At 36.6% G+C, this 24,989-nt stretch overlaps 1 protein-coding gene across 1 annotated transcript; it reads left to right on the forward strand.

Annotated features, from left to right (window-relative positions):
- The first annotated feature begins 268 nt into the window (after nucleotides 1-268).
- On the forward strand, nucleotides 269-21,883 carry LOC110021499. The gene is made up of 5 exons (XM_020720013.1): nucleotides 269-572; nucleotides 12,566-12,665; nucleotides 12,739-12,871; nucleotides 21,369-21,461; nucleotides 21,539-21,883. Exons 1-5 carry the CDS (start codon nucleotides 359-361, stop codon nucleotides 21,671-21,673), a joined length of 675 nt encoding a protein of 224 aa, XP_020575672.1. The 5' UTR covers nucleotides 269-358; the 3' UTR covers nucleotides 21,674-21,883.
- Nucleotides 21,884-24,989: the final 3,106 nt, after the last annotated feature.

Below are 24,989 nucleotides of genomic sequence, written 5' to 3' on the forward strand. Positions count from 1 at the left end.
TTAATTGTGTCTTGGTGGGGAAAATTAGGAGGTCGTGACGATCGGGACGGCGATGGAAGCTCTGGCGACCACGTCGTTGCCATCGACCCCGCCGTTTTCAATCCCTGTTTCAAAGCGTTGTGTTTTGGCGGGCACAGTTGTTGGGCGGGGAGCCGCAGTAGAAGCTGCGGCGGCGACACACCCACTCTTGTCGGACTGCCCCTAGTTCTGCCCCGATGTCGCCCAAATATAAGTGGAGTCCATCAATCAGTTAATCGTTCATTTCTCTTTCCTGAGCCGGGGCCGCAGTGCCACTGACTTGCCAGCCGTTAGTCCTGTTGCCTGTAAATATAATGGAAGGCGGAGTTTCAGGATTCTTATGGCGTCATCCTCTTCCCCTTCTCCTATGCCTTGTGGGGAGGGGGAGGGCCCAGAGGAGGAAGCGGGCAAAACTGGAGATGATATGGAGAGGGCACTGGGAATGGATGGTAGCATTCCTAGTAGTTCTGAGGAATTCTTGCGAAGGGTCTCTTCCCGAGCATACGACATGCGCCGCCACCTCTTGCAGACGATTGGTTCGAGCAGCTACGAAGGTTTGGTTGCTTCCTTCAGTGATTTGCTTTTGCTTCTTGATAGATAGAGATGACAAAGAAGAAACTTTTAAAGCTGTTTCCATATATAATATTGATTTGGGGAGTATTTAATTGGTCGTAAATAATTTCATTCACTCAAGTAATGAGCTAAATGTTCAACATGGTTCTCTATTTATATAAATAATATTAAGAGGAAAAAAACAATTATTTAAATTCAATATAATAATATCTAATCCATAAAACTCCAAAATTTAAGCTATGTTAATCCAAAGTGAAAATAACATCTAATAAACTAGTCAAAGTAAAAAAAAAAATGTTCAGAGAAAGTAGACATAGATAAGCTTAAAAAGTTTTGAAAATGGGACAGGCATGCAATTATTTTTTTCTTTTTTTTATTTCTAATAACTAGCCTATGATCACCTAGACTTTTATGGACTACTTGAAGGCTCATATTGCATCAATTTTTCTAATTTTTCCCTCTTACCCTTCTTATGCATTATAGCCTGCTTTTCAACTTCTATCAGGGAAAAATCCTTTTCTAAGCTTGTTTGTTGAGAATACACAGAAAAATTGATTACATTGATTATAATTCCCCTTTTATAATATTGTGCATGGTCTGAGTTAATTGTACATCTTAATCAACATGTTCTAACTCTAGAAATGTCATCATCAACATCCCCATTATTTTATGTGATGTATGTTACACCCCAACCAACCTCTCTTCAAGTCAACCTGAGGTTTAATTGAGGAAAATGTCTCCATCAAATTTAATATTCTCCTACACTCATCTTGAAGTGTACTCATCAGGATTGAGTAGAGAATTATTCTTATCAAATCATCAAATAAACTCTTGCATTTTAAATTCTTAAATATTTATTGATATCAAATGTAAACAAAAAAACATGTATAAATTTTCCTCATACAAAATATGAAGCTGCTAAATACACTTAAATACAAAATCATAGGTACCTCAAAAGTTTTCTCCATTATCAATATTTTTCTATTTGCCTAACTTTTATTCCCAATTCTGCTTAGAATAGGTCAACTCCTTTTCATTTCTTTTGAAACATTCAACTAAAATAAAAAATGAGCTGATTTATTTCAGCAAAGTTGGGAATAAAGATCAAACAATCGAAAAAATTTTATAAGGACGAAAGCTTTGCATATATGATTTTTGATGAACTATATTTAGAAACTTTATATTTTTTTTTAGGATTATTTATGGAAGATTTTGTTTATATTTAATATCAATGAATTTTTTATGATTTAAGATGTATAAATTTATTTAAAATGATTTCACAAAACTAATTTTCTACTCTATTCATATAGTGCGCGTCAACATGAGTGTCGGTAAAAATCGAGTCTAATTGAGTTGTTCTCCTTCATTATCTTATAGGTTGATCCGAGGGGAGGTGGTCAGGGTGTGACAGAAAGTGATTTTAAGGCTAATCTCAATTGATCTCAGAGGCCTCATAGGAATCTATGGTATTTTGCTGCTTGGGTTCTGACATGGTGAGGGGCATATCTGAAAAAAGGAATAAACTCTACTTCATATTATATAATTGTTATGGACCTGTGAGTTAAATTGAAGAATTTGTCCTGCAATGCTAAGCTAGTTGATAGTGGAGTGAATTAGCCTTTGAATACTCTTACAAAGTCAATTTATTGAATGAGTGCAAGAGGTGTCAATCCAACCATTTTTTTGTGTTGTGTCCGCAACTATTTTTCTACTTCACATTCTAATATAAAGTAACCTGCACAACTCTCTTATTAATGTCGTCCAAAATTTTTTTCATCTTCAATAATCAATCTTCAGTAACAATCATATCATTGAATCCCTTAAATGTTATTTGCTTAAATAGGTGAAATATTCTTAGCTGTTGATTAGCCTCAGTGCCAAATTCAAATCTCGACTTGTTGCTTATAGATGACTTTCTAAAGAAATCATTTTATGCACTACCTGAGAGATTAACTTGGCAATATCCTGCAATTTTTTAGGTTGGGACTCTTCATTTGCTCGATTTTGTGTCCCATTTTTACTAGGGTTTTTCAAGTTGCATTTTTGATTCACTAGCTGGTTTGGACGACTAACTATTTAATCTATGTCATTGTCTCAGACACGTTTATTTATAATTGTGCAATTTATTTATTTTATACAATTTATTATAAAATAATTATACCATGCATATATTATTTCTCAATTCTTATGGATCAACTACTCAAATCGAATCGAATTATAGCTTTGTAATAAAAAAATTCAAACATTAATCTCATTTTTATTTTGGTCTAAAAATCCAATTACGCGTCCATTATTGATTGAAATTCTAACCTTGATTTTATGCAATTTTCTGTCACATCCCAGTCAACCCTCTTAAGTCAACTAAATGTGCAACAAAGGAGGACAACTCAAGTAGGACTACTTCTCTACACACTTGATCTTGGAAAGTGCATGTCGGGATGAGTATCGGTGAAAATTGCGTCTAACTTAGTTTTTTTTCTCTGTTACAATTCTAGTTGACTTCGTAGGGTTGACTTGGGTGTGACAATATATCAAATATATTTATAATCTATCATTGTTAAGTATCACTTCATTTTCTACATATTGGCTCATAATCATCCGTTAAACTTGAATATCATGTATTTCATCATTGTTATGTTAATTCTAAACTTCCTTCTTTTTTCAAGTTTTCTCAATGTTCAAATATTTCACTCCAGAAGCTGTCTTACTCATCAACATAGTGGCATATTGATCATGGCATATTGACCATGAGATCGAATGACTTGATGAGAACGCACATGGAGTAAAAATTTTATAAGGAATTCCTTGAGTTTTGCATTGTTGTCGAGAAGATTTCTGAGAAGTATGCTCTCGATAAGGATCTATTGAAAGCAAAGAAGAATTGGCATGGTTGAGTGAAACTTAATAGATCTCAGGAAGAAACTATCCGAAGAAACAATAGACTATGGTCAATAAAATTGTTGCTAAGCAGTTACAATGCTAACAACCCTTCAACCTTGACGCTGAATTTAATTAATAATTCTTGCATTTGCGTGCAACCAACATTCTGTTACGCATATGCAAGAACCGGTCCTCCCTAGACTGGCCGAAGGTAACGTAACCATCCTACAGACGGGCTGGTCTTGGTGACAAGAAGGAGCAGGGCGAATGGGGGGGGCCGCAGAGGGAGGAAAGGGAAGAGTGGGGTCCACTAGGGCCATAATCACTTATGCAAGGAGGAGAAATTTAGGGAGTTTGGAGGAAAAATAGGAAGGAAAGTATTTGAAATGCTGAGAGAGGATTCTATTAAAGGGAGAACTTAGGGTTTGTTTTCTTTATGCATGTTTTTGTGTTGTTGTTTTCTTTTCTTCTTGTGGTGTTTCTAGCGACTTCTAAAGTGTGGGAGAGCCAATATACCTTTTGAAAGTAGATCAACCATGTATCTTGTTTGTTTTCCTTTGATTGTTGTAAAACCAGTCCTTGTTTGTGTTTCTTTCATCTATTTGTCGCCGTTTCGTGTGGTTTGTTTGCTGATTTTGGCTTTAAACGTATCAAATTGGTATCAGAGCATAGATCTTGATGGGATGATAGCAAACAAAGTTCATGTGCTAGAAGGAGAGCTAGAGCAAATCCGATTGGGAATGGAAAAAAGGTTCTCGACCATGGAGGACACATTTTATGTTATTGAAAATCGAATGAATGATGGATTTGAAGGTGTAGGAGAAATGTGGGAGATGATTAAAAAACTCATGGAGATGCAATCCAAGGTCATGTCGACCGCTCCAGTTACAAACCATAACCAAAAGTTGAACAGGGAATTATTGGCCAGGTCAAAAGAGGAGATTGAGCAAGAAAACAACGAAGAAGACATCATCTACCTACAAGAGCATCCTCCTAGTACTTCGAGGGTAGGGGGAGTGGAGACTTCCGATGGAGGGATGGTTGAAAATTGGAGAAGGGATGGAAGAAGGGACACAAAAGAGTATGATGGAGGAAGGAGGGAATCAGGGGGAATTTCCGGAAGGAGAGGAAGTTGGGTTGAAGATGCAATGGTCAGAAAACTAAAGATGTCGATCTTTGAAGGGGAGGATGCACGTGGATGGGTGTATCAGGTGGAGCGATACTTTAAAAATCGACGGGTTGACTGAGGAAGAAAAGCTCATGGCAGCGAGATTATGCTTGGAGGGGAAGGCTTTAGCGTGGTTCTCAGTGGATGGACGCAATTTATCCGGGAGACAAGGTATCCGATGCACATGGGAGGAGTTTAAGGATTGCTTATTAGAACTTTTTCAGGCCATTCGGTGAGGTGACCAATAAAAATAATTCTATCCTCTGACTCAGGAGGGGATAGTTATGGAATACCGAGAGAAGTTCAAGCTCTTATCAGGGAGGTTGAGGGAGATTTTTGCCACAGGACTGGAATGGCACTTCTTGAATGGTCTAAAGCCCTACATATGAGTAGCCATCTGCCCCTTGAGACCGAGTGGATTGAGGGAAATGATGGAGCTTTCTCTAATGATGGAGGATAAGAAACAAGTAAAGAAGACCGACAAAAGGGGCAACACTGGGGGATTCTACAAGAGCACCGTAACAGCCATGACACCGAGGACCCGGACAGTGTCATTTCAGAAAGAGACATCGAAGGAGAAGAGTACAGAACCCTGACCTGGGGGTAATTTCAAGCGTCTTACAGATGCAGAAGTGCAGGACAAAAGAGCCAAAGGATTGTGTTACCTTTGTGACATGAAATACGCCCCAGGTCACCGTTGCAAGGTGCGTGCCCTTCAGATTCTTTTAGTTCATGAGGAGGATACCGAGAGTGAGGAGTCAGAAGAAGAAGTAGCGGAGGTGGAGCATCTGCATTTGGATTCGGTGGAGGTATCTCTCAATTCAATGGTGTGATTTGCCCCGAATCACACCATGAAGGTGAGGGGATTGATCGGGGAACAACTTATTGTGATGTTGGTGGATAGTAGAGCCACACATAACTTTATCCCAAATCAGGTTGTGGAGAAGCTAGGGTTGAAGTTGGTGACTACAGGGAGCTTTGGCGCTATGATGGGGACAATGAAGGTGGAGGGAAGTATGGAAATTTGCAAGGGGTTGGTTCTGACATTACATGACCTACAGGGGTGGAAGACTTCATTTAGATTTGGGCAGCACAGATGTGATTTTGTGGTTGAAGTGGTTGCGAACATTCAGAGAGATGAAGGTGGATTGGAAGTCCTTGATGATGGAGTTCCAAGTGGAGGGTAGGTAGGTGGTGCTGAGAGGATATGCTAGCTTGTGCAAAACCATGGTATTGCTCAAAACCATAGCCGAGTCAATCCAGGGAACAAGACTAGGTTACTTGGTGGAGTTGCAGAGTATTGAGGAGGTTCAAGATTCAGAGTTGGCAGAGTTTCCGAAAGGGTCCATCAACTCCTACAACAATTTACTGATGTATTCTAGCAGCCAAGTAGGTTACCTATTTGGAGGGAGCACGAGCACGCTATTGTTCCTCCCATCAGCATCAGACCATACAGGTATCCCTAGATTCAGAAGGATGAGATAATGTTGATCTGACTGATGCTCGAGGCTGAGACTATTAGGCCTAGTGTGAGACTTTTTTTCAGTCCTACCGGGCTCTAAACAAGGAAACAGTGTTGGACAAGTTTTCTATTATTGTGATTGATCAGTTACTGCATGAGCTTTATGGGATAGTCATTTTCTCAAAAATTGATCTTAAGTCAATGTACCATCAGATTATAATGAATCTGGCGGCATTCAAAACACATGAATGGCATTATGAGTTCTTAGTGATGTTGTTTGGCCTCACCAATGCCCCAACGACATTTGAATCCCTCAGGAATAGGGTTTTTCAACATTACCTCCGGAAATTTATCTTACTTTTCTTTGATATTCTAATCTACAGTCGTACAGAGACATAGCTTGTGGGGACACCTGAGGACAATCCTATAGACGTTGAGGGAGCACCAGTTATATGTGAACTTGAAGAAATGTTCTTTTGCCTAATTTCAGGTGGAGTACTTAGGATATGAGGTGACCAGAACGGAGGTAACAATGAATCAGTCCAAAATTGAGGCTATGGTTGAATGACCTACACAAATGAATCTGAAAGTTGAGAGAATTTTTGGGGCTCACAGGCTAGTATTGGAAGTTTGTGAGAGAATATAACATGATAGTGGTGAGAGAATATAACATGATAGTGTGGCCATTAATGGAGGAGTTCAAGAAAGATAATTTCAATTGGGAAGCAGTAACACGGGCATTTGAACATCTAAAGAGGGCCATGACTAGCGTTCTGATATTAGCACTTCTAAATTTCAGTAAACCATTTGTAGTGGAGACAGGTGTCGGGGTATGGATTAGGAGCAGTGCTTATGTAGGATCAACAGCTAATTGCCTACTTCAGCCATGTTTTTATGGCAGAACAAAGTTAAAGTCAGTATATGAACGATAATTAATGACAATTGTCTTGACTATTCATATGTGGCGGCCCAATCTGTTGGGATGACATTTTTTGTCAAGATGGATCATAGAAGCTTAAAGTATCTGCTAAAACAACATATGGTGACTGAGGATGGCTATCTAAGCTACTGGGATATGATTTCTAGATTTAGAACAGATCAAGATTAAAGAACAAGGCAGCTGACGCACTATTGAGAAAGGTGGAGGAGCCCTAATTGATTGCCTTATCGGTTCTCTTGGTTCTAGATTGGGAAGCCTTGAGACAGGAAAGTGAAAGGGATGAGGAGCTGAGGAAGAAAAGGGTTGAGTTACTACAGGATACGAAAAGTCATACAGGATATTCATTGAGGGAACAACAGTTGCTCCACCAGGGGCAATTCGTGCTACCCAAGTTGTTAGAGTATATTTCTAGATTATTGCAAATGTTTCATGGCAGTGCGATCGAGGGACATTTAGGGGTGCAGAAGACCCACAGTCGTCTCAGAACTTTATTGGGTGGGGATGTGCAGAGACGTTAAGGATGATATGGTGGCAAAATGCGACGCATGTCAGCAACACAAGTATTTGATCATGACGCTAGGAAGATTACTACAACCATTAGCATTACTGAGGAAAGTTTGGGAAGAAGTGATGATGTATTTTATGGAGGGATTGCCACGATCGGAAAGTTTCATGGTGATCATGGTGGTCGTGGATCGCTTGAGTAAGTATGCACATTTCATTCCCTTAAAAAATCCCTACCCGATGGGCTCAGGCACGCACATGTTGGGAAGTGGTCTGTTTGCACGGGATATCATAATCGATTGTTTCAGATAGGGACAATACGTTCCTCAGTTACTTTTGGAAAGAGCTATTTAGGTTGCCAGGAACAGTTCTCAAGAGGAGCATTGCATATCATTTCTAAACCAATAGACAAACGGAGGTGGTCAACAGGAGTGTGGAGACATACCTGTGTTGTTTTGTATTTGATATGCTGAAGTTATGGGCTGAGCGGATTGCATGGGCCGAATATTGGTATAACATGTCGTACCACACCGCATCACAGACCACTCCTTTCAAGATATTATATGAGTGTGATTCATCTCACTTGATACATTATGGGCATAGCACCACACCAGTATCTAGCATTGATCAGTACTTGCAGGAGAGGGAGAGAGTACTAGCAGAGCCAAGGGGCATTTACTGAAAGCTCAACAAATCATGAAGAGGAAAGTGGATGAACACAGGACAGAGGTGCAATTTGAACCAGGGGATATGGTCTACTTGAAGTTGAGGTCCTACCAGCATAAGACATTGGCCAGAAGGATGAGCGACAAACTTTCACCATGATACTATTGACTATATGAGGTGATGACGTGCATTGTGTAAGTGTCTATCATTTGAGATTACCACCATCATCCGCACTACACTCAGTCATGCATATATCACAACTGAGACATGCGATTTGAGATTTTACACCCTCACCTACACTACCGTCAACGCTGACAGAAGGCCTGGAGGTGATTTTGGAGTGAACGGGGGGAGCCGAGGAAGAAGGAAAGGGAAGAGTGGGGTCCACTAGGGCCATAATCACCAATGCAAGGAGAAGAAATTAAAAGAGTTAGGAGGGAAAGTTTTTGAAATGCTGGGGGGGATTCTATTAGGGGGAGAATATAGGGTTTGCTTTTTTTTATGCATGTTTTTCTGTGCTCCTAGCGATGTCTAGGGTGTGGGAGACTCGATCTACCTCTTGAAAGTAGATCAACCATGTATCTTGATTGTTTTCCTTTGATTGTTATAAGAGCAGCCCTTATTTGTTTTTCTTTCACTTATTTGTTGTCGTTTCGTGTGGTTTGTTTGTTGGTTTTGATGCAGAGGCGTATCACATTTCTATCTTTTATAAAGGAATGTTATAAGATTTTGTTCCATGAAGAAGATATATCATTGATTCTATAAGCTTGGAATAAAAAATTTCAAAGAAGAATTTTTAGAGAGACTATAGTGTCAAAGAATAACCGAGTGATTTGAGATCAAGGGTTCTGTATCTGTGTTTTTGCATAGTTTTTTTGTTAATGAATTTTAGTTTCTTGCTAAAAAAATAAGAGTCCAGATTAATCTCTTTAGTCTTGCGTTAGATTGATTATAGTGTCTTATCAGCGTTTTTTGGATAAGTTTTGGCATCAGTGCACTATATTTGAAAAAATCGTGGTGCATGATGCTATGACAAATGGCTATCTGAAGATCATAGAATCATTCTTGTGCTAGATTCTTCAGTAAGAAGATAAGTGAAAGTTGATATGTCAACATCACTAGGAGAAAATTTTGGTGATTTGGTCACCCAACACGCTCTCTTTCAACATCACCTGCTTATGATAATAGAGATGGTAAGTGAGCAAATATTGATGATGATAACCTACCCAGGGAAAATCTGATCACAGAGAAATATATTTTAATCATAAAAGCGAGATCCAAGAAAGGTTCTTACAAGCAAAGGAAGTAACTTAGAAGAAGCTAAGCATCTTGAGCTTCTTTTTTGAGGATGATAACAATATTTCAAGGTTTAAGCGAAAATTAATATTAGGGTTTAAATTGATATTCAATTTTTCGTTTATGATTTTAATGATTTTCAACCTGTATGCATATTCTTCCCTGTAGAGATTTTGTTCTCTCATCTTAATACTCACCGAGCGTGCATTACCTTTTTGGAATGCTCGCCTTTGACATGTGCATCAAAATATAGCCTATAGGAAATTTGAGAAGTTGCTTTCATCAAGATATTTTAATGATGGGGTAAGAAGAATATAGGTGGGTGAAATGGTTGTAAAAGGTCTAATAGTGCAAGATAGAAGCCCTGATGATTGGTGTGTTATTGGAAGACATCTTTGTGGTGATGAAGTACATGCATGACCACATTATGGCATTTCCAGTAAAGTTTACCTATTCTTCGTTAGAGAGCTTAGTCATGCAAGCATGTTTATCATAGCTATTCAAATACATTATAAATTTTTATTCATAAGAAAGTAAGAGAACAAAAGTTGCTGAGAAGGAAAATTATTGACATTGAAAGAACTCTGACATAGGTAATTATGCAACGGCCTCCTCTTCTAAAAAAAACATTTATTTTGATCATTGTTAAATCTCAGGAACATGATGGAGCAAGATGTTGGAAACATCATCTGAAGCTCTTGCTAGAGGCATTCAAGAAGAGTATAAGGGGGAGATTGTTTTGGCGTCCTGTTCAATTCAACACTTAACATAGAAAATTAATAGTTTTCTTTGGCTTTATGCACATTTGGTTTAATTTGGGACAATTTAATAGTTTTTTTTAATAGTTTTCAAACTTCTATACTATTATTTTTTCATCCATCTTGTCTACAATCTTCTTTTTCTACTTGAGGCTCTTAATCGCCATACAATAAATCTAATCTTATTTTTGGACTTGCAGCTAATGCTCACTCTCACCGAAGGTAATACTTGCAAGCGAATACCTAACTAATGCTTCCCTACATTTCATCACTATCCAGTTAAACTATGGAATTTGCTTTAGCTGATTATTAGAATGGCTTCATCTGCTTGTCTTGATTCTAGTTTAGAGTATAACCATTAATGATGTATCCCACCGTCTTCTATTTATCAACACAATTAACCTTAATCGTACCAAATGCCAAATTAAGATTCATTTATTTCAAAAAAAAAAAAAAAGATTCTAGCATAGGTTTTATGATCTTCTATTAAATTGATATAAATTCTCAATTTTTCTCATTAGGATTGGGGCTGACTGACAAATTTTGGATTGTTCGTTCTTCAGATGTATAATGGAGTTTCTTGAGCAATAAATTAAGTACTGGCTGCTTGAATTTTTGCCATGCTCATATTGGATTGTTAGTAAATAAACCTTAAGACTTTATTTGGCATCATCTCATGTTTTCCCCTATCATGCCTCCCTATGGAGAGACAAGAGTTAGAGAGAAAGAAGAAGGACGCAACTAGAAACAGAAGCAAGAGTAAGAAAGTAATTCCCGGAGAAAATACATGAAAAAGAAAAAAAAAAACCCTTTTTTATATTTTATGAGCAATCTGTTGAAATTACAACCCATAGCCTTTTATATGTAACAGTAGTAGTTACAATGTCATGAACAACCTAATTTGATAACAAAATGATTATGAGGGCATTGCCATAAACACGACATCAAATAATAATGATTATACTAATTGATACCAGAGTTAACCTACACCACAATATAAAAAAACAAATTTATTACCTAAAACAGATAGGTGGTTACGATCAACACACTTGAAAGGGACAATACAACAGCACGACACCGATAATTCTAAATTGCAACAAACACGACACAAATAATCAAACTAGGGTAGGATCTCAAGGTGATGGGGGTGATCTACGGGGCTTGGAAGGTGGCGGTAAGGTGGGAACGCGAAACAAGTGAGCGGATATGACAACGGAATAATGGATCCTTGCTATTATGGGCTGCAGCAAAGTGGATTTTGGGTTCCCAGGGGTTGGATCATGGATGTGTGGCAGGGAGGCAGTGCAAGAGGGCTGGGACAGCGATTAGGTGGCAGGGACGTGGCCCGAGGTGACTGGGACAGCAGCTAGTGGGAAGGGGAGAGGATTTATGGTGGTTGGAATAACGATGACAGCAAGTGGGAAAGCTGGATTTGCAGGAAATGTGGGTTGGAATGTGGAAACTGCAGGAAAAGTAGTGTCGGCAATTGTTCCGTCGGCTACAGCAGAAAACGGTGGCGGGGAGTGGTGTGGGGCTGATGCGGAAGGGGAATAGGAAGATAAACACCATCTTGGGAGAGGGATACAGCTGGATCACCACTCAAACCCTCGGATACATCCCTCAAAGGTAGAAAAAGGATGTCGGTGGCCGACCTAAAAAAAACACATGAAAAACTGACTTCCAAAACCTATTACAACGCATAGGAAATGACTAAAAATGAATGAAGGATCATAGAAAAGAAATTATAAGAAAAGAAACATGATTATTTCAGTGCATCTCCCACGATAACTATGCCCGATGTACTGCAGCAACCACCGTATTGCGGTAATTTATTATGGTGAGCTCCCGCGTCACTGACAAGCAAGTGACTATTGGTTGAGGATTGAATTAGTTGACTTGCATTGCATTGGTGGGGCCATAGGTATTCCACATGAGGGTGAGCAAAATACCACCTGGCCACATGTAGATCAGTCAGGGAACCTACAGCATGTGCCCCACCATATGCATGTCTTTGCCCTGAACATAGCTTTTGAATAGATATTGGAATTGTACACCTCAATCAAGAAGTTTAGAACTGTAGAATATTTCAAATATTTTTCATAAAGCAGTGCTCAATTTTCAAATTTTAGAAACCGTGTTGGGAGCATTGCATGGCATTTGTTATCAGTTGAAACATATATGCGGCATTTTAAGTTATTAGCAGTCATGGATCTACGGACCTATGTTTATTGAAGTATGTAATGGAGTTGCAAGCTTGTGTGGTTTATAGGAAACCTATATGACATCTCCTTTTATTCCAGTATTGGACCACAATCCTTGGAGAGAAGACTCTAAGCCCGTTTTTGTGCTGACTCAAGGGAACAATCAACTGTGCACAATGAAAACACGTCAGAGTCGCAGGTTTGGTTGGAATTGCATTATTTTTTTCTTTTAAAGTTAATAATAAGTAATCTTGATTGTTCATATTTTGCAGTGAAGTTGAAAGGGAACTTGGGCTGCTGTTTACTACAAGGACAAAATGTGATAAAAAAGTTGATATAACCAAGCATGTAAAATCTGGCACCAAGTTTAATATGCTTGTTGAAGATATTCGGGAGGGAGTGCTTGTAAGCTATTGTCCTTTCTAATATTTTGTTAAAATAAGCTTGTTTAGTTATCTGTTTAATGCTATCAAGTATTCAGTGGCTTCTTCCCTTTCATCGAAGTGGTTGAAATTTTTTCTAATATTATGTTAAAATAATCTCTTTTAGCTATCTATTTAATGCTATCATGTAATCAGTAGCTTCTTCCCTTTCATGGAATGTGATGAAGATCAAATATTGTAGTTTAACGAACACTAAAAAGATGCTATAAGCTTCGAACAATAACCATAAACAGTGACATCTTACATTCATTGTGAATATTAAAACTTTGACTAATAACTAGTTAGTGACTTAATCTAATTTTCAATGTCACTTGATCTATCAACATCGCATGAATGTGCTTCCAATGAATAAGAGACTCTTTATGGATCGAGTGACAGGAACAGAAGAAAGAGACAGGAGCTTCGGTGTCCTGTGCGGTGATCGGTCCTTCTATGCTATGATCCCGTAGTGTGCAAGCAGGGATCGGCGGGCCTTTTGCGTGCGATCAGCTTAAATGATATTTTATGCGCTGCGATCCCATCGCTGATTTCCACGCTGGCCAACTGCGATCGTTGTTTCCCTCGCTGGCCAGTTGCGATACCATTATTGCTTCACTCGCTGGCCCTAGGCGCGATGGTATCCCAAAAAAATGCAGTCACAAAGTGGAGTATTTGGTAGCTGAGAAGGCATCGAAAGAATTGCGGCTAGGGTAGAGAAGTCTTCGCATGTTGTTGTAGTTTGAATAGGGAGAAGGTCGAGCGACAGAGAATTTGGGTGTAGGGATCGGTGAAGTGGCTTCAGCTGAGTGGATTTGCGGGGAAGAGTAGAGTGTGGCTCGATCTGCTTTTATGGACTGGAGAGGCAAACGATTGGAAATATCACAAGGAAGGAGCGATCGGTTGGGCTCGATTTCAGCGTGCTAATAGGGAGGAGAGGTGAGGCTTCATGCGGACTATGGCAAAGTGGATTGCACAAACTTGTGGGAAGGAAGGTGCGTGTGATCCATGTGATATCAACTTGTTTCTTGTGATTGAAATATCTGGAGATGGAGATTGTGTTGGAGGTAAGGCATTGGAACTTATGGGGAAGATGGATCCCAGAATTCTAAAGGTCTTGGTCGGGCTCATACAGATCGTTAATGCCTCGACAGGAATCGCGACTTCAACACATGCTTCGACCCAAGAGGAGAGTCACATTAAGCTACACTCTGAGCCAAGTGATTTTTCGGGTGCATTATTAGCATTGATTGTTGCGAGCTCAGGTACATTAGGCATCCAAGGGGAGACTCACAAGTTCTATAACTGTGGTAAAGTTGTCCATCTGAGCAATGCCTATTCTAAGCCACCTAATGAGAGAGAGACAGGAAGGCGTAGACAAGGTGGAGGTCATGGTCGTGGGGGTTGGAAAGGTGAAAGAAGGGGCTACTGGGCAGATCTGATGGTGGCAGAGGACAAGGGAGAGACAGTTGTGATATTTACTAGTGAGGAGAGTGTCTGGAGCTATTGAAGAGAAAGCAAAAACAACAGCATATGGAGTTAAAGATGTTTCAAATCCATTGACATCAGGGTAACATTACCACTTATGCTCGCTTCAAAAAAGGTACCGGTGACATACTTGCCTCTATTTCCATCTAGGGTTGTCAAAAAAACTCATTGTTTGCGAACAGTTCGTGTTCGGTTCGTCATTGAGTTTGTGTTCGATTCGTTCGATAAGTAGACGAGACTAACATGAACAAACTTTTTTCGTTTGGTTAGTTAAATGAACCAAACACGAACAGTGATGCGTTCGTTTGTATTCGAATCTTTACTGTTTGAAATATAAAATAATTAAAAATTTATGATATTTTAACAAATATATTTAATAAATTATAATATATAATAAAATAATAATAATAATATATTAATATGCTATATTAGTAATATACTAATATAGATATTATATATTTATATAATATAAGTTATATAATTAATATATCACGAACAATTTCAAACACGAACTTATTTCAAACAAACTAAATTTCAAACGAACTGAACACGAACACAAGCTCTATTCGTTCGTGTTTGGTTCGTTTACACCCCTATTTCCATCACAGGATCATCAAAATAGATCATAGATTTTGGTGTTCCCTCATCATGTGACAGGTATTGCTAGAGAGTTATTTTTATATACTCTTCTAGCAGTACCAGAGAGTATACAGACTGCTCACAACTCAACTTGTAATTGGTAAGGGTCATTGAGATGTACCGATCATGTAACTTTGTTCAATGTTTCGAATGTTTATTCTTTTCCAGTAAACTTCTTATCCATTAGTGCTATTATTCTCCAATTAAAATGCTTTGGTTCTTTTTATATTACTCAAGTGATCTTCTTAGAAAAGGGACGGGTTGGACACTTAGGTTGGAACGTTGCATATCAGACTCCGGTACTTGGACTGGGAGAGGATGGACTCAACTTTGACATTTATGGTGGAAATTGTGGATGTGTAGGAGAATCGAGGAGGAACGTTGAGGACGTGTTACTGCTACATCACAGACGTGTGAGACATTCTAATCTTAGTTTAATGAGTCAGTAGTATCAATCTATGTTTGAAATGAAAAATAAGGAGAAACTTGTGTATGATGCTTGTTAGTTTGACAAGCTCATTAGAAGCTCTTATGTCAATTCTAGGAAAAGGAGCTTTGGTGTGTTTTATTTTATACATTCTGATGTATGGGGACTTTGTCCTATTAATTCTATGAATGAATATAATTATTTTGTTACGTTGTTTTTTCTCGTGTTACCTGGATATGCTAGATGAAATAGAATAGTGAGGTGGTTGTTTTTTTTTTAAAGGTTTTCATAAGACAATTCAAACTCAATATGGTGCAGTTGTGAAAGCAGTGAGATCTGATAATGAGACAAAATATATTAACAAAGCGTTTCAGGACTACCTGTCAGCTCAAGGGATACAACATCAAACCACATGCTCATATGCATCAGCACAGAATAGAGTAGCAGAGAGGAAGAACCGACATCTTCTAGAGGTGACAATGAGTATGATGATGATAATGAATGCCCCACAACACTTATGGGGGCAAGCAGGGTTGATAGCTGCTCAATTGATTAACAGGATGTCCTTAAGGGTACTGGAGTGGAAGTTTTCTTGTTAGATGTTGAAAGGAGACAATAGTAAGACCCTTCTATTGAAGATATTTGGATGTGTATGTTTTTTAAAAGACAACAAGTCGTCTATAGGGAAGTTAAACCCTAGAGCTGTGAAATATGTGTTTGTGGGTTATTCTGCTACTCAGAAGGGTATTGTTGGAGCTCAATTGAGAAGAGACTCTTTGTGAGTATGGATGTCATTTAGAAAGTTAGAGTCATACCATACTCTGGAGATGAATTCACTCTTCGGTGACGCAACAGTCACTAGAGATATAAAGCAGGAGAGAGTGAGTAATAGTTTTGATGGAGTGATGCGAGTGTGAACAATGCCTTGTCCCGTGATGTGAGATGAATCAATTGAGAAGATGGAAATTGAGGAGATTGACCCAGACGTGGTGGGATTCAGGTTGAAGGTGAGTTAAGAGTGTATACACGGAGGAAGAAGCAAACTGAGGAAACAGAGTCTGCAGTGCCAACAAGCCCCTTGTCCCGGTTTCCCCAACTCTTGAGACACCTATACCATCCACCTTTGATTCAAAACTCTCAGGTGCTATTGTTACTCATTCGACCACTCCTACTCTCCCAACATTAAGGAGGAACTCCTGCAAAAATACGGGACATCCTCTTGATCGTTTTAGGTGGGAACTTGACATTGTGAATTTTATTTCTTATTCTAACATCTCACCTTTACATGGAGCATTCATTGTACCATCGGACTCTGTCTCTATACCCAAGTATTGACAGGTTGCTAAAGAGAATCTCAAGTGGAAAGCAGTGATGCATGAAGAGCTTGGAGCTTTTGATAAAAACTGAATATGGGAGATTGTACCGCTATCAATAGGGAAGAAGAAAGTTGGATACAAGTTGATCTTCACGGTAAAACAAACTCTAGAAGGGAAGGTGGAGAGGTTCAAAGCGCAAATAATGGCAAAAGGGTACAGTTAGACGAATGACATTGAATACGATGAAACATTTGCACCATTAACAAAGATGAGCACGGTGAGGATGTTTCTCTTGTGGATATTGGATGGGGACTCTACCAACTAGATGTGAAGAATGTTTTTTTTTTAATGGGGAGCTACTAAAGGAGGTATATGTGGAGTTAGCACCAGGATTCAGTACTTCCCTGATAGTGGTAGGGTATGTAGGCTCAAGAAGTCACTGTATGGTTTGAAGCAACCTCCTCAAGTTTGGTTTGACAAATTTAGAATGACGATGTTTGACATGGAATATCAGCAAATCAATGCAGCTCACACAGTATTCTTTCGGCAAAATGAAGGTCACGCTACTATACTTGTTGTTTATGTGGATGATATAATTATCACTGATGATGATGAGGTAGAGATTGTCTAATTGATAGGAAGATTGAGGAAACAATTTGAGATAAAGGATTTTGGACAACTAAGATACTTTCTTGGGAATGAAGTCGCCCATGGACCTAAGGGGATGAATTTATCTCAGAGAAAGTATGTACTGAATTTTCTCTCGGAGGACAGCTTTGCAGGAGTGCAAACCTGCAATCTCTCCTATTGATTAGAAGATCAAGCACAGTATATAGGCAGGTGAATCAGTTGATCGTGAGAGGTACCAGAGGCTGGTGGGCTGTCTGATCTATCTATGCCACACTCGACCCGATATTTCTTTTGTAGTAAGTGTAGTGAGCCGTTACACGGATGATCCTAGGGAAGATTCATATAGATGTAGTGTATCAAATTTTGAGGTATCTAAAGAGTACACCAGGAAAAAGGTTGATATTTAGGAAGAATGACATGTAGATATTGAGGATTTTTGTGATTATGACTATGCAAGTTGTGTGATGACAAACGATTCATATCAGAATACTGCATGTTTGTCGGTGACAAATTGGTCTCGTGGAAGAGCAAGAAACAGTCAGTTGTGGCAAGATCAACAACAAAGGCAAAATATAGGGGCATGGCATTAGGATTTGCGGAGATGATGTAGCTGAGAGCCTTGTTGGTAAAGCTCAAGGCGGACCAAGGAGCTCAAATGAAGTTGTGGTGCGACAACAAGTCGTCGATTAGCATCACCAATAACCCGGTGCAACATGATAGAACATGTGGAGATTGATAGGTTCTTCATCAAGGAAAAGCTGAATAACAAACTATTGAAGCCAAGTCATGTAGCCACTAGAGAGTGAGTGGCTGACTGTCTCACCAAAGGACTTAGTTCATTAGATTTGTCTAGGTTATGTAACAAGATGGGTTTAGTAGATATCTTTTGCCCATCTTGAGGGAGAGTGTTGAGATTTGTTTTTAAAATAGATTAAGTCTAGGGTTTTATTTGTAAATGTGAAAAAAAGCTCTATATAAGTCTGTCATCCATGAAATGAAGGTTGTTTTTTGGAACAATTATTTCTATTAGTTCCAACACTTGAAGGCGTTATCAATTACCGTACATATGTTTATATTTATTAGTTTTAATGGCATTTTATTAAATAAAATCCTAACAATTTAATTTAGATATAATATTTCCTGGCTAATCCTTATGTCAACTTATGCCCCTAATTTTAAAGTAGTTGCATGCTTCTTCATAATCCTGTAGATTTAACCAGGCCTTTTATTTAGATATAATAAAGTCCTCACTTTTTTCGAGATCCTTTGTATTGCCTAATCAAATCCTAATACTTAATGTCTTGTGCTTTACTAGGTTTCCTAGGCATGTCTATCTAAAAACATCTGTTAAGCGCTCTTCCACATAAGCATGTAGATGTTGGTATATCTCAAGTGATGCACCAACATCTGCACGTTTCCCCCATTTGACATCATCAATATTCACCAACATTTGTAGTTCGGTTTTGACGCATCAAAAAATTGACAGTTAGTTTAAGTTACTTATATTGACAAGATCCTCTTTTTAATGAAGTTCTTATGTGAACTTAACATGTAATGATGAAAAGAATTAGAAACAACATGTTTGATCTATTCTCACCCTATTTAATTAAATTAAGCCTGCACGCTCCATTTGATATGATACAAAATATTAAATAAAAGATAGATACTAGTTGAACATGATATACATAAGGAAGCTTTATATCTATCTCCAATATCAAACATATTGCTACAAATCCTATTTACAAAAACAATATAAATATCACATTTTACATGAGAGATTTAAATTATAAAAGCATATAAGTTTATCAAGCACAACTGGTTTTAAAATTTGCATACCAATTATTAATTTATGGCCATCACTTTTTAGCTATCCAAATCAGTATACCAAATGTTAGATAAACAAAATAACATACTTATCTGTTGTGGAACTCAAATGTAAGAATATCAGTCGTTAAAATATATGACAGTTACGATATCAATTATTGAATTTTATAGCTTGCCTATATTATTCAAACTTTAAGAAATGAAATGTAAATTATTTTTAAATTATCATATCAAATTTATTAATAACAAATGTAAATTGTTTGTCTTCAAATCAAATTCTTGCCATCAATTAGCAAATTTAAGATTATTAAACATTTGAAACAAGTTATATGAAATACCAAATGTTTATTGAAAAATAAAATTTTATGGGGATAAATATTATCGACTTGCATAAGTTATTGAGATTAATCAAATAAATGTTTGTAATCATGCAAAACAAATTCATGAAGCTTAATTTAATATTTTTACTAATTTACTTCATGTGGGCTAATTTATGAATCCAATATTTTCTAATTAATCTAAGGCATACTAAATGATCATAGATCATCTAAAGTAAAATGAGTTTAAAATTAATTCTGTGAAGTTATGGCCGCATGGCATAATGATCTTTGAAAACTGTTTTAATCACAAATTATTGGAGAAGACTCATAAGGTCAAATATATAACAATATTTACACCAGTTGTGTGAATCACTTGGTCCTCAGAACTAGTAACTAATCTTGATTATTGTTATTAAATATAAAGATGGTGCTGATAAGTTTTGATAACCTAAATATACGATATTTAAAGAATTTAATTTTTGAATGTGTAGGGCTGCAAATGAACCAAAATGCTTAAAAACTGGTTTGAACCTCGATTAATAAATGAACAATTTCATGTCATTGCCTCGCGTATAAATAAATTTTGAGTTTCACCCATGTATTGTAACCAATGCAATATGGTTGTCTATCTAAGGTACTTTCAACATTCTAAATGGGTCGACGCAATCCATCTTGCAAAAGGGGCGATGATTTAGTGATTTTGATCACAATCAAACTATTGTGAACTCTATTTGTGCAATGTTGTGTCCATTGTTTGCCTTTTTTGCTGTATTTGATTGAATCATCCGCATAGGTCATTTTATTTGTAATTTTGACATTTGGGACATATCAAAGCAGGCACTTTGAGAATAGGCAATGGTTTAATGATTTTTTAGTAAGATTTTTTGCCTTTTTCCTCACAAAGCGTGCTAAATAAGATGGATGTTAGATGTTATTCTTAGGTAATTTCAATATTTCGAATGTGGCAACAAAGTCTATTTACAAAACAAGCAATGTGCAAACGATTTTGGATGTGTTTGACGCCCAATATCTAAGTAGTGCGGCATCGCATTTGTTATCTGTTACTTAAATTGTGCTTTATCTATTTAATGGTGGTGACTTTTTTCATTTATTTCTATACTTTGGATGCGTCAATGTAGTCTGTTTCGCAAAATACGGGACATTTAATGGATTTGATTACAATCAATGCATCTCAAATCCATATCATGTGACACAACATCCATTATATGTCTTAACGTCGCATTTAGTTGTCTGTGGGGAGGCATGAGCATTCACAATAGAGAAAATGAATATATCAAATGGGTAGGTAAATCAGTGCTGGAGAATTAGGTAGGAGTAGACTCATCCTTAATATTGATATAATCTGTTCAAAATGCTTTGTTAAGAATGTGCTTATCATTTCAAGCATCAATCAACAAGAATGAATTATAAAAATGAGAATTCATAAAGTCAGCATCAAATAAATGGAATACGGTTAATGCTAATGATGATAAATCCACTCGCCTTAACATGGGAAAAAACTGCTATCAGGGAATGAAAACTTAAGATGCGACTTTCTTTGGAAGTCTGTTTTTTCTGCATGTTTATCATGTTACTTTGATGTATAGTACAATTGATGAACAACGAATCTTAGTATCTATGTATTATGTTCTTATTGGGTGCCGAAGATTCTGTTAAGCAATATGTTGAAGCATCTCTTCAATGTTTCCAATGAAAAAAAAAATACCTTGCCATCTTTATTGCAGGAGAATTGAACCTCTTTATCTCTGTAATTATTCTTAAAAAAGTAAGGTAGATAAGCCTTGAATTTCTTAAACTGAGAAGCCTTGCTCATTCCAGGTATTTGAAGACGAGAGTGAGGCGAGCAAATATTGTGAGCTACTGCAAGGAGTCCCTAAGTGTGAGGGTATCGCCGAACTTGAAGTTTCATCGGTATGGAATTGAATTGATTGAATGGTGCATTTGACTAATAAATTAGTTACCAATGGCGCATGACAACGTGTCTTCAGGTATTTGATATCTGCCAGAAAATGAAGGCTCTGGCTGTTTTGTTTCGTCGTGGAAGGACCCCACCGCTCCCTAAAAGCCTTGAGCAAAATTTAAGGGCTCGGAATCGGTCCCTTGAAGACCAGGACATCATCTGAAGCAGCCAACTGTGTTTACATTCACAAGGAAAGAGATTTGCGTGAACTAATCATCACCTTGGTGATGGGTGGTGGTTTAGTTTGGTCAAAAACAGAGGTAAAATGTAAGGGAATTTCACCTATTTACTTTTAAATAAAATTAATGTAGTAAAGTTAATATTAATCATATTGGAACAAAATGTGAACAGTTAAATGTATAATATTTAGTATAAGAATTTATTTGATAGAATTTCTTTTGCAATGTGTCACAAGCCTCTTAGAGCAAATCTAGGACTTTCTTTTTAATTATGTAGGGTTTAGGATTACTAGTTTTTTTTTCTTTTTTCCGTATATCTGCTCTGTTGGAAAATTTGAATTTTTATTAGCATATCATTAAAAAAAATCCAAGTTGTTGATATGCCACGTAAAACTTTCTAGTAGTTGGCGTGACATTCTAATCATCTAACTCTTCTGTTCTTCTTAATACAGTATTGCCTATCATTATTTAACTATATATGAGTCAATCGATGGTTAAAATTGTTGGTGCATCCATAATTACGACAACAACAAAGCCTTAATCCTACTACGTGGGGTCGGATACATGAATCATTTTTCTCCATTGTGTCGTATTTAGTGTCATATGTATTTAGTGTCATATTTTTGTGTCGTATTTAGTGTCATATTTTCATTTAGTTCCAATAAATTGAGATCATCTTTTATACAATAAGCCCAAGTTTTCCTAAGTATGTCTCTCTGCATTTCTTAACATAAGTCGAATCCAAAACATCTACTCTCCTAATTGGATCATCAGATGGTTGACGTTTAATGTAACCAAACCATCTAAGACGACTTTCTCTAATTTCGTCTGTCACTGGAGCTACACTATTCCTATCAAGGATATAAGTATTTCACATTTTATCTCAAGTGTAAAGTCACTAATCCACCTAATCATTTTCATCTCGGCAACACTTAACTTAGTATTATGCTTCTCTTTTAAAGGCCAACATTCAGCGCCATAGAGCATTGCGGGTCTCACCACCATCTTATAAAATCTTCCTTTCAATCTAAGCGGTGCTTTTCTATCACACGAAAGGCCTGAAGCATTCCTCCACTTCAACCAACCAACTTGAATTCTACTATTGACATCCCCATCTATATCACTATCACTTTGAACAACAAACCTAAGATATCTAAATCGTTCACACGTTTTAATAATTTGATCACCCAAAGTTACACTTCTGTTACTAGAACTACCACTACTAAAATTACATTCCATGTATTCAGTTTTAGTTCTTCTCAAATGAAGGGATTTAGACTCCAATGTAAACCTCCATAATTCAAGTTTTTCTTGGGCTTTTTCTCTCGTCTTATCCACGAGAAGGATATCATCAGCAAAAAGCATATACCAAGTTAAATCCACGTGTAAATGTCCCGTAAGATCATCCATAAGCAAAAAGATATGGGCTTAAAGCCTATCCCTGATGTAATCCCATAGAAATAGGAAAATATTTGGTCAATCCTCCTTCAATTCGAACACAAGTAACAACTCTAGTATACATATTTTTATTGACTTGACTATAAATCATATCAACACCTTTCTTCTCAAGAACTCTCTAAAGGATATCTCTTGGAATCTTATCATAAGCTTTTTCTAAATCAATAAAAATCATATATATTTATTGATTAGTTTTTTTTTTTCATCTATAATACACTTTACTTGAGTTATATATATATATATATATATATATATATATATATATATATATCACTTTCCTTTGTATCTAATGTACTATAAAGATCGCTAAAAGCAAAATTTTTAGCGTCACAGATTGTTCTTTTTGACTCCCATTTCACTTTCTTTTATATCTAATGTACTATAAAGATCGCTAAAAGCAAAATTTTTAGCGTCACTGACTGTTCTTTTTGACTCCCTGCTGACCGTTTGATATTTTTGTCAGTTTTCTAAGCTTTTACATTTAAACCAATTTTTATAGCATAACTTCTTATATTTTATCTTTTCTTGCGCATTAGTATTCCACCGCTAATTATTTTTATTTATAGAAACTTTTTCTTTTGATTCTCCAAGTACATCTTTTGCTACTTGTTTAATAGTGTGTTACTTTATCTCACATAAGTTACTTTATCTCACATAACATTTCACATAACATTTGTTTTTCATGAATATCCTAAATTTTGAAATATAGAATTTTACTCATAAAAATAATTTTATTTGTCTTTTAGGTTTCCCCATTTATTTCTACGATAATGAGTCCTAGTATTCTTTATTTTACAACTCTTCAACTTAAAATCTAGAACTAATGATCAATGTTGGGTGCTTAAATCCTCACTTGGAATGACCTTACAATCTTTACAATCTTGACGATCTCTTCTTCTCATAAGAAAATAATCAATCTATGTTTTATTATATCCATTCTTATATGTAATAAGATGTTCATCTCTGTTCTTGAATAAATTATTAGTAATAATAAAATCATACGCTAAAACAAAATCTAAAATGACTACCTTCTTCATTAGTCACTCCAAAATCATAGCCCCCGTGAATATTTCTGAAATTTTCAACCACTCTACTGACATTGATCTCCTCCAATAAAATGAAATTTTCAACCACTCTACCAATGAAAATCATTGAACTTTTCAACCATTTAAATCTTCTTCAATAAAAATTCTTTCTTCAAGAGGTATCATTTGTATTAAGTCTTCTAAATCATTTCAAAATTTATCTTTAAACCTCATATCTAAACCTACTTGAGGAGCATAAACACTTATAATATTAAAAATCTTAGTATCAATGATAATCTTAAGGGCTATAATTATATCTCCAACTCTATTAATTTTTATAATATTATCTTTCTAATATTTAATTTTTATAATATTATCTTTCAAATTCTTATCTATAATTACACCTAAATCATTTTTAGTGTGACTCTTACCAGAATACCAAAGTTTAAAATCTAAGTTATCAATCTTTGTATCATTTTTCTCCAACCCATTTAGTGTTTAGCTTCTTGAATAAATAAGATACTAATCTTTCAATAAATCATAATATCAATTAACTTCATTATTATACCATTGATAATACTTATATTCTAAGATCATATCCTAATATTAATTTCATTAGTTTTATGGACTAACTTCTTTATTCGCATCCGTCCGTAATATGAGAATTTTTGCTTATTTGACTGTCGGCATAATTTTTGGTGTGGGGTTTGCCCGTAAGAAGTTATTGGTCATCTGAATTGAAATCCTATTGCCCGCTTCGGAAGGACGTTTTAAAAATTTTAGTTTTGAAAAAGATGAAGTCAAACTGACCCCATAA

The sequence above is a fragment of the Phalaenopsis equestris genome, unplaced genomic scaffold, assembly GCF_001263595.1.
Source record: "Phalaenopsis equestris unplaced genomic scaffold, ASM126359v1 Scaffold000134, whole genome shotgun sequence".
Classification (NCBI taxonomy): domain Eukaryota; kingdom Viridiplantae; phylum Streptophyta; class Magnoliopsida; order Asparagales; family Orchidaceae; genus Phalaenopsis; species Phalaenopsis equestris.